At 43.2% G+C, this 14,864-nt stretch overlaps 1 protein-coding gene across 1 annotated transcript in view; it reads right to left on the bottom strand.

Moving 5' to 3' along the window:
- The window catches only part of LOC122552709 (ALK tyrosine kinase receptor-like), a 1,076,775-nt gene extending 1,063,215 nt beyond the window's left edge, over positions 1 to 13,560 (bottom strand). Inside the window, exon 1 of the mRNA XM_087991243.1 lies at positions 11,994 to 13,560. Coding sequence (XP_087847369.1) covers positions 11,994 to 12,708 — 715 coding nt within the window. The 5' untranslated portion in view covers positions 12,709 to 13,560. The remainder of the gene's footprint in view (positions 1 to 11,993) is intronic.
- Between the last annotated feature and the right edge of the window lie 1,304 nt (positions 13,561 to 14,864).

Here is a 14,864-nt window from a genome sequence, read left to right as displayed (position 1 = left end):
TATTGCTTCCTTTAATCTGCAATATCTTTCATCTGTTTTGTGGTCATTCATTAGGAACCATTTCATCTATATCACATTTTTGAGCCATCATTTATCCTTTTCCTGCATCTTGCTTACCTTTCTTTGACTTACTACTTTCCTCATTCTCATTTTCACCCATTGTACTCTACTCTTTCTGTCTCTCTTTGGGGCCGCACTCATCCAAGCAACTGGGGAATGTTTCATCACCTGACTTGTGTTTTGTAGATGGTGGACAGTCTTTGGGGAATCAGGAGGTGTGTTACTTACTGCAGTATTCCTAGCCTCTGATCTGCTCTTGTAGCCATTGTGTTTATGTGGTGAGTGCAGTTGAGTTTCTGGTCAATGATAGCCTCCAGGATGTGGATAGTGGGAGGTTCAGTGATCATAACTGATAAAATCATGAAACTATTTTAGTAGAATGTAGTCCTTTGGCCCATTGTGTCTGTGTGAGCTCTTTGAGAGAGCTATTCAGTACAGGAGTTGGGAGGTCATGTTGCGGCTGTATAGGACATTGGTTAGGCCACTGTTGGAATATTGCGTGCAATTCTGGTCTCCTTCCTATGGGAAAGATGTCATGAAACTTGAAAGGGTTCAGATAAGATTTACAAGGATGTTGCCAGGGTTGGAGGATTTGAGCTATAGGGAGAGGTTGAACAGGCCTGAACTGTTATCCCTGGAGCATCGGAGGCTGAGGGGTGACCTTATAGAGGTTTACAAAATTATGAAGGACATGGATTGGGTAAGTAGGCAAAGTCTTTTCACTGGGGTCGGGGAGTCCAGAACTAGAGGGCATAGGTTTTTGTAGTTCTCTCACTGCCTCTGACCACTGCTACCTCTTGCCACATTTCTGTAAATCTCGTGCACTTGCTTTCTTTATGAGTGTCTGTCCACCTCACTTTGTTCACCATATTTCCCCTTCGTCCTTCTCATGAATATCTCCCTCACATCTACTCTGCATTGCATCTTCTTGCACTGCAAGCTCCTCCGCCAACCATCCCTTATAATAACATAAAATTGCTTCTGAGCAATTTTGTCCAATCTGCACTGCAGTGTAGCTTACAGCAGTGGGGCCAGTGATAGTTCAAGAGTACACCTCAAATAAGCAGACATTAGATGTTTAGTCATAAGTCTTCCACCATTCATTGAGATATGTAGTGCTTCTACTTCGAAAGTTACTCATTAGAAATGCCAACCAAAGAGGAAAGTTGCTATTGTAATAGCTAATTTAAGTGGCCCAAGTAAATTATTTAAATCCTGTATGTTTCACTTATGATTTGGCTAAATTCTTTATTTGTTTTTACTTCATTCGCATTTAGGTACTCATTAACTTGTGTCAATAACTGAAATAACATACTTTCAACCAATATAATGAACAACACAAAGAATCTATCATCTGATAGGTCTGGAAGAAGAAGACAAATTACTGACAAAGGTCATTCTGCTTATGCTAGCTGATGCATGCTCTGTTTTCACTCATGGGTGATCACTGTCTGTTAATACAGGTGAGCATACTTCAAATTAATTTGCAATTAACACAAGCAAAGACTTGTCTGTTAAAGGAAAGTGGACCAGCAGACCCAATGACACACTAAAGTACATTCAAATCCATGATAATGAAGCCTGATTGGCTCAATCTGGCGAAGTGCTACTAACCTTTGCTGCAGCTTCTGTAATACCTATCTGTAAATGATTTGTTCAAAACTGGCTTCATATGATACAGATGCAAAACCAAGTCATCTTTTGCACTGATACTTCCAGCTACCATGCTATATAAGACTAGCATTTCCAATAAGAAGAGTTATCAACTGTTGCCTGAACCTTGGCTGCTTGTCATTGCAGTCCTTGTATGATGCTACTCTATTGTGGGGAATGCTGTGAAATAATAGAATTCCTGAAACCAAATATATGGTGCCATCTTCACTAAAGCAGCCATAAAGCAGAAGATCAGGTGCAGTATTGCTCTATTCCTTGACCCAGCTTCATGTGTGAACTTCAAGTCTGTTTTCCCTTTGTTTTTCCAAGGTTGCCCTTATTCTTTCTGCTGCTCACATGCTGAAACACGTTTTGAGGCTTTCCAAGGCTTTCAGAATTTTGGCGATCTCTTTAATTTTCTGCAGCACTTCAAATTTCACTAAATGTCGCACTCCCACCACTTCTCTGCTCCTTACAGCCATCCAAATCCACACCCAAAGCAAGGATAATGAACTGAAAATTGAATGCAAACGTCACACTTCAGCCTGAAATTTCTAAAACACACCAGCAGTCTTTGCAATCTTCAGAAGAAATTCTTAGCCTGCAAATCTCTTCTCTTTCAGTGCGTTGTTCTCTTCAACTTTATTCTGAAACATTTAGAGTCATAAAGTCATAGAGATGTACAGCATGGAAACAGACCCTTCGGTCCAAGCTGACCATGCCGACCAGATATCCCAACCCAATCTAGTCCCACCTGCCAGCACCCGGCCCATATCTCTCCAAACCCTTCCTATTCATATGCCCATCCAAATGGCTCTTAAATGTTGCAATTGTACCAGCCTCCACCACATCCTCTGGCATACTTTCTCCTTTCACATTCATGAAGTAAGCTTTCAGGATGGACTCTGATTCTCTAATAACCATCCAATGCTAAACTCAGTTGGGACACTGAATTCATAGAACTCCCACAGTGCACAAGCAAACCATTCAGCCCATCGAGTCCACAATGACCCACCAAAGGGCATTCCACTCAGACACATACCACCCAACCTTATTCCCTTTAACCCTGCATTTCCCAAGGCCAATCCACATAACCTGCACATCTTTGGACTGTGGGAGGAAACCTGAGGACCCAGATAAATCCCACACAGACACGGGGAGAATGTGCAAACTTCTCACGTGCAGTCACCTGAGGGTGAAATCGAACCCACGTCCCTGATGCTGTGAGGCAGCAGTGCTAACCACTGAGCCACCAGGCCAGGAAGCATTCTTCTTCAGATTCAAATGGCCTTTATAATTTTGGCCAGTTTTAACCAATTAATGAGCTGGGAAGTGGACAGGCACAGATGCAAGATGGTTTGAAATGCTACCCAATTTTAAGTCCCTACAGAAGTCAGTGGGGAAGAATATTTTGTAAAACCAGTGTTCTACCTGATCCTATCAGCTTCCCAATGGCTGAACTAAGTCAGACATATCCACTTTTTCAGGGTGAGCTGCAGCCATCCAACAGATGCTTGCAATGAACCTGCCTCTATGTTCATCCTCCACCTGACCCCCTGAAAAAAACACCTTCTTTAAAAATCAAGAGTCCCACCTTCTCTGAAGAGGCTTCCTGCTGGTGGGACCTCTCAGCGCCCTGAAGAAATGGGACTGACCACGGTGTGCCCAGTTTCCCTTGAACACTGCAAACTGATCCAACAAGTAGCTGTAGATATATTCTACACCAACCTGTTGAGGTATGTGATATGATAACACACATCTCCGGAGCCAGTGGGACTTGAATTCGAGCCTATTGGCTCCAAGGTAGTACCACTGAAGCACAACAGCCCGAAAAAAGTAGGTGGAAGGTCTTGACTGAAATTTGATTCAGGCTGGTAAATCGGTGCACCCGACTTTATAATGTCCATTTACCGGATGTGGGTGGTCAACAGCTGAAAATCGTTTAAAGATGCTCGCGTATCGAATTTGCCCTTTGCACTTGCTATGACTTTCGTCCACCCCCTATATAATCATCACCTCCCTGTTACTCACACATTTCTATACAACTCTGGTCACAACACTTTCCAATTCTCAGTACCTGCGCCACAATGTACATAGAGTATCTAATGAAAAACCGAATGAACTGTAAATCAGAAACAATAACAGAAATTGCTGGAAAAGCTCAGCAGGTCTGTCAGCATCTGTGGAGAGAAAGTTCTGATCAAGGGCCACTCAACTCAAAACGTTAAGTCTTACTTCTCTCGACAAATGCTGCCAGACCTGCTGAGGTGCTGCAGCAGTTTCTGGTTAGTCTCTCCATGTTAACCACTTGTCTAAGGTCTGAAGTGCTCCTTTCCACAACACGCACTTTGCTTCAATCATTGGCATCTCTCCATCCTTTGCCATCCTGCCTAACCTTATCCGCCACTGCTGATTCTATCACACACTTTTCTCTGTCAATTTTTTAACAAAATTTCCATCTCAATGACACCATTCCCCCGAGAAAATAAACACAAAAATGCACAACAGCCCGAACAAAGTAGGTGGAAGGTGCCAGCTCCCTCCAAAATAAACACAAGTACCAGCTCCCTCCAAAATAAACACAAGTACCAGCTCCCCCCAAAATAAACACAAGTACCAGCTCCCCCCAAAATACACACAAATACCAGCTCCCTCCAAAATAAACACAAGTACCAACTCACCCCCAAAATAAACACAAATACTAGCTCACCCCAAAATAAACACAAGTACCAACTCACCCCCAAAATAAACACAAGTACCAGCTCACCCCCAAAATAAACACAAATACCAGCTCACCCCCAAAATAAACACAAATACCAGCTCACCCCAAAATAAACACAAATACCAGCTCACCCCAAAATAAACACAAGTACCAACTCACCCCCAAAATAAACACAAATACTAGCTCCCCCCAAAATAAACACAAATACCAGCTCCCCCCAAAATAAACACAAATACCAGCTCACCCCCAAAATAAACACAAATACCAGCTCACCCCAAAATAAACACAAATACCAGCTCACCCCAAAATAAACACAAGTACCAACTCACCCCCAAAATAAACACAAATACTAGCTCCCCCCAAAATAAACACAAATACCAGCTCACCCCCAAAATAAACACAAATACCAGCTCACCCCAAAATAAACACAAATACCAGCTCACCCCAAAATAAACACAAGTACCAACTCACCCCCAAAATAAACACAAATACCAGCTCACCCCCAAAATAAACACAAATACCAGCTCCCCCCAAAATAAACACAAGTACCAGCTCACCCCAAAATAAACACAAGTACCAACTCACCCCCAAAATAAACACAAATACCAGCTCACCCCCAAAATAAACACAAATACCAGCTCACCCCCAAAATAAACACAAGTACCAGCTCCCCCCAAAATAAACACAAATACTAGCTCACCCCAAAATAAACACAAGTACCAGCTCCCCCCAAAATAAACACAAGTACCAGCTCACCCCCAAAATAAACACAAATACTAGCTCACCCCAAAATAAACACAAGTACCAGCTCCCCCCAAAATAAACACAAATACCAGCTCCCCCCAAAATAAACACAAGTACCAGCTCACCCCAAAATAATCACAAATACCAGCTCACCCCAAAATAATCACAAATACCAGCTCCCCCCAAAAAAAACACAAATACCAGCTCACCCCAAAATAAACACAAATACCAACTCACCCCCAAAATAAACACAAATACCAGCTCCCCCCAAAATAAACACAAGTACCAGCTCACCCCAAAATAAACACAAATACCAGCTCCCCCCAAAATAAACACAAATACTAGCTCCCCCCAAACTAAACACAAGTACCAGCTCCCCCCAAAATAAACACAAGTACCAGCTCCCACCCCAAAATAAACACAAATACCAGCTCCCCCCAAAATAAACACAAGTACCAGCAACCCCCCAAAATAAACACAAATACCAGCTCACCCCAAAATAAACACAAATACTAGCTCCCCCCAAAATAAACACAAGTACCAGCTCCCCCCAAAATAAACACAAATACCAGCTCACCCCCAAAATAAACACAAATACTAGCTCCCCCCAAAATAAACACAAGTACCAGCTCCCCCCAAAATAAACACAAATACCAGCTCCCCCCAAAATAAACACAAATACTAGCTCCCCCCAAACTAAACACAAGTACCAGCTCCCCCCAAACTAAACACAAATACCAGCTCCCCCCAAAATAAACACAAATACTAGCTCCCCCCCAAAATAAACACAAATACCAGCTCACCCCAAAATAAACACAAATAGCAGCTCACCCCAAAATAAACACAAATACCAGCTCACCCCCAAAATTATCACAAATACCAGCTCACCCCAAAATAAACACAAATACCAGCTCCCCACCAAAATAAACACAAGTACCAGCAACCCCCCAAAATAAACACAAATACCAGCTCACCCCAAAATAAACACAAATACTAGCTCCCCCCAAAATAAACACAAGTACCAGCTCCCCCCAAAATAAACACAAATACCAGCTCACCCCCAAAATAAACACAAATACCAGCTCACCCCAAAATAAACACAAATAGCAGCTCACCCCAAAATAAACACAAATACCAGCTCACCCCCAAAATTATCACAAATACCAGCTCACCCCAAAATAATCACAAATACCAGCTCCCCCCAAAATAAACACAAGTACCAGCAACCCCCCAAAATAAACACAAATACCAGCTCACCCCAAAATAAACACAAATACTAGCTCCCCCCAAAATAAACACAAGTACCAGCTCCCCCCAAAATAAACACAAATACCAGCTCACCCCCAAAATAAACACAAATACTAGCTCCCCCCAAAATAAACACAAGTACCAGCTCCCCCCAAAATAAACACAAATACTAGCTCCCCCCCAAACTAAACACAAATACCAGCTCCCCCCAAAATAAACACAAATACCAGCTCCCCCCAAAATAAACACAAATACCAACTCACCCCCAAAATAAACACAAATACCAGCTCCCCCCAAAATAAACACAAATACCAACTCACCCCCAAAATAAACACAAATACTAGCTCCCCGCAAACTAAACACAAGTACCAGCTCCCCCCAAACTAAACACAAATACCAGCTCCCCCCAAAATAAACACAAATACCAGCTCCCCCCAAACTAAACACAAGTACCAGCTCCCCCCAAATTAAACACAAGTACCAGCTCACCCCCAAAATAATCACAAATACCAGCTCCCCCCAAAATAAACACAAGTACTAGCTCCCCCCCAAAATAAACACAAATACCAGTTCCCCCCAAAATAATCACAAATACCAGCTCCCCCCAAAATAAACACAAATACCAGTTCCCCCCAAAATAAGCACAAATACCAGCTCCCCCCAAAATAAACACAAATACCAGCTCACCCCAAAATAAACACAAATACCAACTCACCCCCAAAATAAACACAAATACCAGCTCACCCCAAAATAAACACAAATACCAACTCACCCCCAAAATAAACACAAATAGCAGCTCACCCCAAAATAAACACAAATACCAGCTCACCCCCAAAATTATCACAAATACCAGCTCACCCCAAAATAAACACAAATACCAGCTCCCCACCAAAATTATCACAAATACCAGCTCGCCCCCAAAACAAACACAAATACCAGCTCCCCACCAAAATTATCACAAATACCAGCTCGCCCCCAAAACAAACACAAATACCAGCTCCCCACCAAAATACACACAAATACCAGCTCCCCCCAAAATAAACACAAATGCCAGCTCCGCCCCCAAAATAAACACATGTACCAGCTCACCCAAAAGTAAACACAAATATCAGCCTCACCCCCAAAATAAACACAAATACCAACTCCCCCCAAAATACACAAAATACCAGCTTACCCCAAAATAAACACAAATACCAACTCCCCCCAAAATAAACACCAATACCAGCTCACCCCCAAAATAAACACAAATTCCAACTCCCCCCAAAAAAACACAAATACCAGCTCACCGCTAAAATAAACACAAATACCAGCTCCCCCCAAAATAAACACTTGAAACAGCTCACCCCAAGAAAAACACAAATACCAACTCCCCCCAAAATAAATACAAATACAAACCCCCCAAAATAAACACAAATACCAGCTCCCCCCCAAAATAAACACAAATACGAGCTCACCCCAAAATACACGCAAATACCAGCTCACCCCCAAATAAACACAAATACCAACTCCCCCCAAATAAACACAAATACCAACTCCCCCCAAAATAAACACCAATACCAGCTCACCCCCAAAATAAACACAAATTCCAACTCCCCCCAAAAAAACACAAATACCAGCTCACCGCTAAAATAAACACAAATACCAGTCACCCCCAAATAAACACAAATACCAACTCACCCCTAAAATAAACACAAATACCAGCTCACCCCAAAATAAACACAAATACAAACACCCCCAAAATAAACACAAATACCAGCTCACCACAAAATACACACAAATACCAGTCACCCCCAAATAAACACAAATACCAACTCACCCCAAAATAAACACAAATACCAGCTCACCCCAAAATAAACACAAATACAAACACCCCCAAAATAAACACAAATACCAGCTCACCACAAAATACACACAAATACCAGTCACCCCCAAATAAACACAAATACCAGTCACCCCAAAATACACGCAAATACCAGCTCACCCCCAAATAAACACAAATACCAACTCCCCCCAAAATAAACACAAATATCAACTCCCCCAAAATAAACACAAATACAAACTCCCCCCAAAATAAACACAAATACCAGCTCACCACAAAATACACACAAATACCAACTCACCCCAAAATAAACACAAATACCAGCTCACCCCAAAATACACGCAAATACCAGCTCACCCCAAAATACACACAAATACCAGCTCACCCCCAAATAAACACAAATACCAGCTCACCACAAAATAAACACAAATACAAACTCCCCCCAAAATAAACACAAATACCAGCTCACCACAAAATAAACACAAATACCAGTCACCCCCAAATAAACACAAATACCAACTCACCCCTAAAATAAACACAAATACCAGCTCACCCCAAAATAAACACAAATACCAACTCACCCCTAAAATAAACACAAATACCAACTCACCCCAAAATAAACACAAATACCAGCTCACCCCAAAATAAACACAAATACCAACTCACCCCAAAATAAAGACAAATACCAACTCACCCCTAAAATAAACACAAATACCAACTCACCCCAAAATAAACACAAATACCAGCTCACCCCAAAATAAACACAAATACCAACTCACCCCTAAAATAAACACAAATACCCACTCACCCCTAAAATAAACACAAATACCAACTCCCCCCAAAATAATCACAAATAGCAACTCACCCCAAAATAAACACAAATACCAACTCGCCCCTAAAATAAACACAAATACTAACTCACCCCTAAAATAAACACAAATACCAGCTCACCCCAAAATAAACACAAATACTAACTCACCCCAAAATAAACACAAATACCAGCTCACCCCAAAATAAACACAAATACCAGCTCCCCCCAAAATACACACAAATACCAGCTCCCCTCAAAATAAACACAAATACCAACTCCCCCCAAAATAAACACCAATACCAGCTCACCCCAAAATAAACACAAATACCAACTCCCCCCAAAATAAACACAAATACCAGCTCCCCCCAAAATAAACACAAATGCCAGCTCACCCCAAAATAAACACAAATACCAACTCCCCCCAAAATAAACACAAATACCAGCTCACCCCAAAATAAACACAAATACCAGCTCACCCCAAAATAAACACAAATACCAGCTCACCCCAAAATAAACACAAATACCAGCTCACCCCAAAATAAACACAAATACCAACTCACCCCAAAATAAACACAAATACCAGCTCACCCCAAAATAAACACAAATACCAACTCCCCCCAAAATAAACACAAATACCAGCTCACCCCAAAATAAACACAAATACCAGCTCACCCCAAAATAAACACAAATACTAGCTCCCCCCCAAAATAAACACAAATACCAGCTCACCCCAAAATAAACACAAATACTAGCTCCCCCCCAAAATAAACACAAATACCAACTCACCCCAAAATAAACACAAATACCAATTCACCCCCAAATAAACACAAATGCCAGCTCCCCCCAAAATACACACAAATACCAGCTCACCCCAAAATACACACAAATACCAGCTCACCCCCAAATAAACACAAATACCAGCTCCCCCCAAAATAAACACAAATACCAACTCACCCCTAAAATAAACGCAAATACCAATCCCCCCAAAATACACACAAATACCAGCTCCCCCCAAAATAAACACCAATACCAGCTCACCTCCAAAATAAACACAAATACCAACTCACCCCAAAATAAACACAAATACCAACTCCACCCAAAATAAACACAAATACCCACTCACCCCTAAAATAAACACAAATACCAACTCACCCCAAAATAAACACAAATACCAGCTCACCCCAAAATAAACACAAATACCAGCTCACCCCAAAATAAACACAAATACTAACTCACCCCAAAATAAACACAAATACCAACTCCACCCAAAATAAACACAAATACCCACTCACCCCTAAAATAAACACAAATACCAACTCACCCCAAAATAAACACAAATACCAGCTCACCCCAAAATAAACACAAATACCAGCTCACCCCAAAATAAACACAAATACTAACTCACCCCAAAATAAACACAAATACCAACTCACCCCAAAATAAACACAAATGCCAGCTCACACCAAAATAAACACAAATACAAACTCCCCCCAAAATAAACACAAATACCAACTCCCCCCAAAATAAACACAAATACCAGCTCACCCCAAAATAAACACAAATACAAACTCCCCCCAAAATAAACACAAATACCAACTCACCCCAAAATAAACACAAATACCAGCTCACCCCAAAATAAACACAAATACCAACTCCCCCCAAAATAAACACAAATACCAGCTCCCCCCAAAATACACACAGAAACCAGCTCACCCCAAAATAAACACAAATACCAGCTCACACCAAAATAAACACAAATACCAGCTCACACCAAAATAAACACAGAAACCAGCTCACCCCAAAATAAACACAAATACCAGCTCACCCCAAAATAAACACAAATACCAACTCACACCAAAATAAACACAGAAACCAGCTCACCCCCAAAATAATCACAAATTACACTCTCCCCAAATAATCACAAATGCCAGCTCACCCCCAAAATAAACACAAGTACCTGCTCACCCCAAAATAAACACAAATACCAACTCCCCCCAAAACAAACACAAATACCAACTCCCCCCCAAAATAAACACAAATGCCAGCTCATCCCCAAAATAAACACAAATACCAACTCACCCCCAAAATAAACACAAATACCAACTCCCCCCAAAATAAACACAAGTACCAACTCACCCCAAAATAAACACCAATACAAACTCCCCCCAAAATAAACACAAATACCAACTCACCCCCAAAATAAACACAAATACCAACTCCCCCCAAAATAAACACAAGTACCAACTCACCCCAAAATAAACACAAGTACCAACTCACCCCAAAATAAACACAAATACCAACTCACCCCCAAAATAAACACAAATACCAACTCCCCCCAAAAAAACACAAATACCAACTCCCCCAAAATAAACACAAATGCCAGCTCCCCCCAAAATAATCAGAAATTACACTCCCCCCAAAATAAACACAATACCAACTCACCCCCAAAATAAACACAAATCCCACTCCCCCAAAATAATCACAAGTACCAGCTCACCCCCAAAATAAACACAAATCCCACTCCCCCAAAATAATCACAAGTACCAGCTCACCCCCAAAATAAACACAAATCCCACTCCCCCAAAATAATCACAAGTACCAGCTCACCCCCAAAATAAACACAAATCCCACTCCCCCAAAATAATCACAAGTACCAGCTCCCCCCAAAATAATCAGAAATTACACTCCCCCCAAAATAAACACAATACCAACTCACCCCCAAAATAAACACAAATCCCACTCCCCCAAAATAATCACAAGTACCAGCTCACCCCCAAAATAAACACAAATCCCACTCCCCCAAAATAATCACAAGTACCAGCTCACCCCCAAAATAAACACAAATCCCACTCCCCCAAAATAATCACAAGTACCAGCTCACCCCCAAAATAAACACAAATCCCACTCCCCCAAAATAATCACAAGTACCAGCTGACCTGCGAAGGAGACTCGGAGGCAGACACTGGGCTCAGAGGCTCTGATCGCCGCGGAGATGATCTCCTCCCGTTGGGGGTATGATTCAGGGGCTCTCCTCTCGGGCATCAGGCGGATCCTCAGGCGTCCCTCGGAGGAGCCGCTCCACTCCAGGAAGACTTGGGTCAAGTTGTAGAGGAGGGGGGCGGCTGGCTGCCGCTGGGGGAGGCAGCGGGCGGTGTCTCCGGATGCGCCCACCTCCAGCACCACCTGGTTGGGCTGCTGCTGCTTCCTGAGTCTCCGCTTGGCGGCTGGAGGAGGAGGAGGAGGGGAGGATGCTGCTGCCGCTGCCGCCGGCGCTGCAGGGGAGCCGGGCTCCTCGAAGCCGCTCCGGACGCTGATGCCGATGCTCTCCCCGTGAGCGGCGGTGCCCTCCAGGGCGGACGCCAGCCCCTCGCAGTCCAGAAGCAGGCGGCAGTCCGCCTCCCTCGCCCTGCCGAAGAATTGTAACAGGTAGTTTCGAAACAGCGGCGAGAAGGTGAAGTCCACCGCCAGCCCTTTCCGCTTGAGCCGGGAGGTGTAGGTCTGCTCCGCCCTGGCTGCCTTCCTCTCGGCTGCCCTGCCGCCGCCGCCTCCAGCTGCCCCTCCTCGGCGCTGCTGCCTCCGACTCTCCGGCCAAGAGGACGGCAAGGCGGCGACCAAAAGCAGGACCAAGAGCACCGACCCCCCACTCTTCATTCTTCCATGTGGCGGGAGAGAAACCAGCCGGGGAGGGGAGGGGGGGGGGGGGAAGAAGGTGAAAAAAAATAAAGATCAGCAACAAGAGAGAGAAAATAAAATGTGCAAGAGGAGGGAAATTGAAAGAAAAAATCTTAAATAAATGTTTCTTGCTGCAAATGCCGAAGCTTTGCTTATCGACCGTTCTTCATCACTGATCGCGTCTTCTGTAAATTGCTGATTATTAATTCCTTGTCAGTTGTTTCCATTGTAAATGCATATATATGTTCCACTCAACACCCCTCCTCCCCAAAACCAAATCTTCTCCTCAGAATCCTCCTGTTTCTTGCCTCCTTTCTCGGAGTTGGAAGTTGAATTAAATCTGTCTCTCTTCGCTGGAGCTCCTGCTTCCTGCAGTTTGAAGGGGTTCAGGGTCTGTGTTGTACGTCGCCTCTTCAGTGACTGTGCCTAGAAGGAGTGAGTGCTGGCGGTATCTGTCCGCTGCTTCTATACTCTTCCTCTTGCTCTGTGTGTGTGTGTGTGTATACGTGAGTGTGCAAATCTATCACCAGTGAGTGTGTCTGTGTGTCAGACTTGCGCTTCGGCTCCACGCTACATCTCCACGATCGCAAAAACAAATAAATCCACCCCAACCCACTTTCTCCGCCGTCTTTAACTCCGGCTATAACGTCAGCGCCTCCCTAAAGACACATATATAAACACATGCTGAGTGACTCAGACACTGTATAGTCCGGCTTTGGAAACACCCCACAACAACACCGGTATTTAATTCTTATTTAATTTAGAAGTATAGACGGACGTGTGGTGTCTTTCCAAGTGTAATGTCAAGTATCCTGTTTGATTTTTGTGTTGGGTGAGAGGGACAGAGAGAGAAAAAAACACAATCTCCCGGAGCGTTAATAAACTCATTCATAAATGCATTCACATCACAGGATCCGGCAAGAGCATGAGGGGAGGGGAGGGAACACACTACGATTTAATTCCTCAAATCCATTTCACCCTTTAGTAATTGACCGGCTGCCGGTCTAAACAAAAGCAGACTGCCTGAACAAAACCGGGTTGGTGGCAAAGTCTCACTCCTCTCGAGACTCGGCGTTATCTAGTCCCCACAATAGAAACGTACGCCCAATTTCGGTTCATCTCAGTGTAGTCACTGCTCCACACGCGCTGCACTGGGACTTTCAATCGGCTCCACTACATTATGATCGTAAATCTAATGCCCCTCACCCCCTCTCACCCACACCTCCGTGCGTTTTGTTATTCCATTCATCTCGCCAATAAAGCGCTGAAGTGCACGCTTACCGTTGTGACATTTTCATTGCAACTTAATCACTTCGGTCTATCCCTGGCTATGATACTCCACACGCTTTTAAACCTAAGTTTAATATTACTTCATCTACCTTCAATGTCACTTTGTTGAGTTGTTCCACCTTATAGTTTGCGGTGCAGATTTATTTTTTAAAATCTTAAGAAGAGATCTAGAATGAAATGCTGCCCTTTTCCAGCTATACTTTAGAGCTGTTATAATGAAAAGAAGCATGAATTGTTGGAAGCGACTACAATAGTTCAGTCGGTAAAGCACTGCGCAGTGTAATGTGCGTAACATGAAAGGACCTTTGAGATTGTTCACCCTCAGCCGGGCAGGTGGTGGGAGCGCTGCAGTTGAGCCAATGCCCGAGATCAAGGTCAGGAAAAGGGGGATTAGAAAGGCATGTCTCAGTTACAGACATTTGTCACAGAAAGTGAATTAGAGGATAGCCCAGAACTTGGTACAGGCTGTAGTCCTGTGGCCTGCCAACACAAATAGCCAAGTTTGCACCTGAATAAGAGGTTAGATATGAAAGCGCTACAGAGTCTTCAGGAGGGGAAGGGATGCGTGGGAGGAACATAAAGCACAGGTTTGGGGCTGCTTTGCCGAAGACTCATGTTCGAATGTTACCTAGTAGAGCGTAAATACGATAACATTATATTGTCAATAAGCCTAAATGTATTCCTAGCATTAGACAGCGGTTAACTCTTGCATCAACAGTACCTTCTGGAAAGGAACAAATATCAATAAGCAGTGAGGACAGAACAAGGGAAGGTGGACGTCCAGCTGTTAATTGGCAATAGGAAAAAGAGGTTTGGTTGTGGGAATTAGAGGGAATACTCCTTCA

The sequence above is a fragment of the Chiloscyllium plagiosum genome, unplaced genomic scaffold (genome assembly GCF_037043375.1).
Source record: "Chiloscyllium plagiosum isolate Xiang-an unplaced genomic scaffold, Cpla_swu_hap1 HiC_scaffold_10, whole genome shotgun sequence".
In the NCBI taxonomy this organism is placed as follows: Eukaryota; Metazoa; Chordata; class Chondrichthyes; order Orectolobiformes; family Hemiscylliidae; genus Chiloscyllium; species Chiloscyllium plagiosum.
This window is presented reverse-complemented; position numbering and strand designations above follow the sequence as displayed.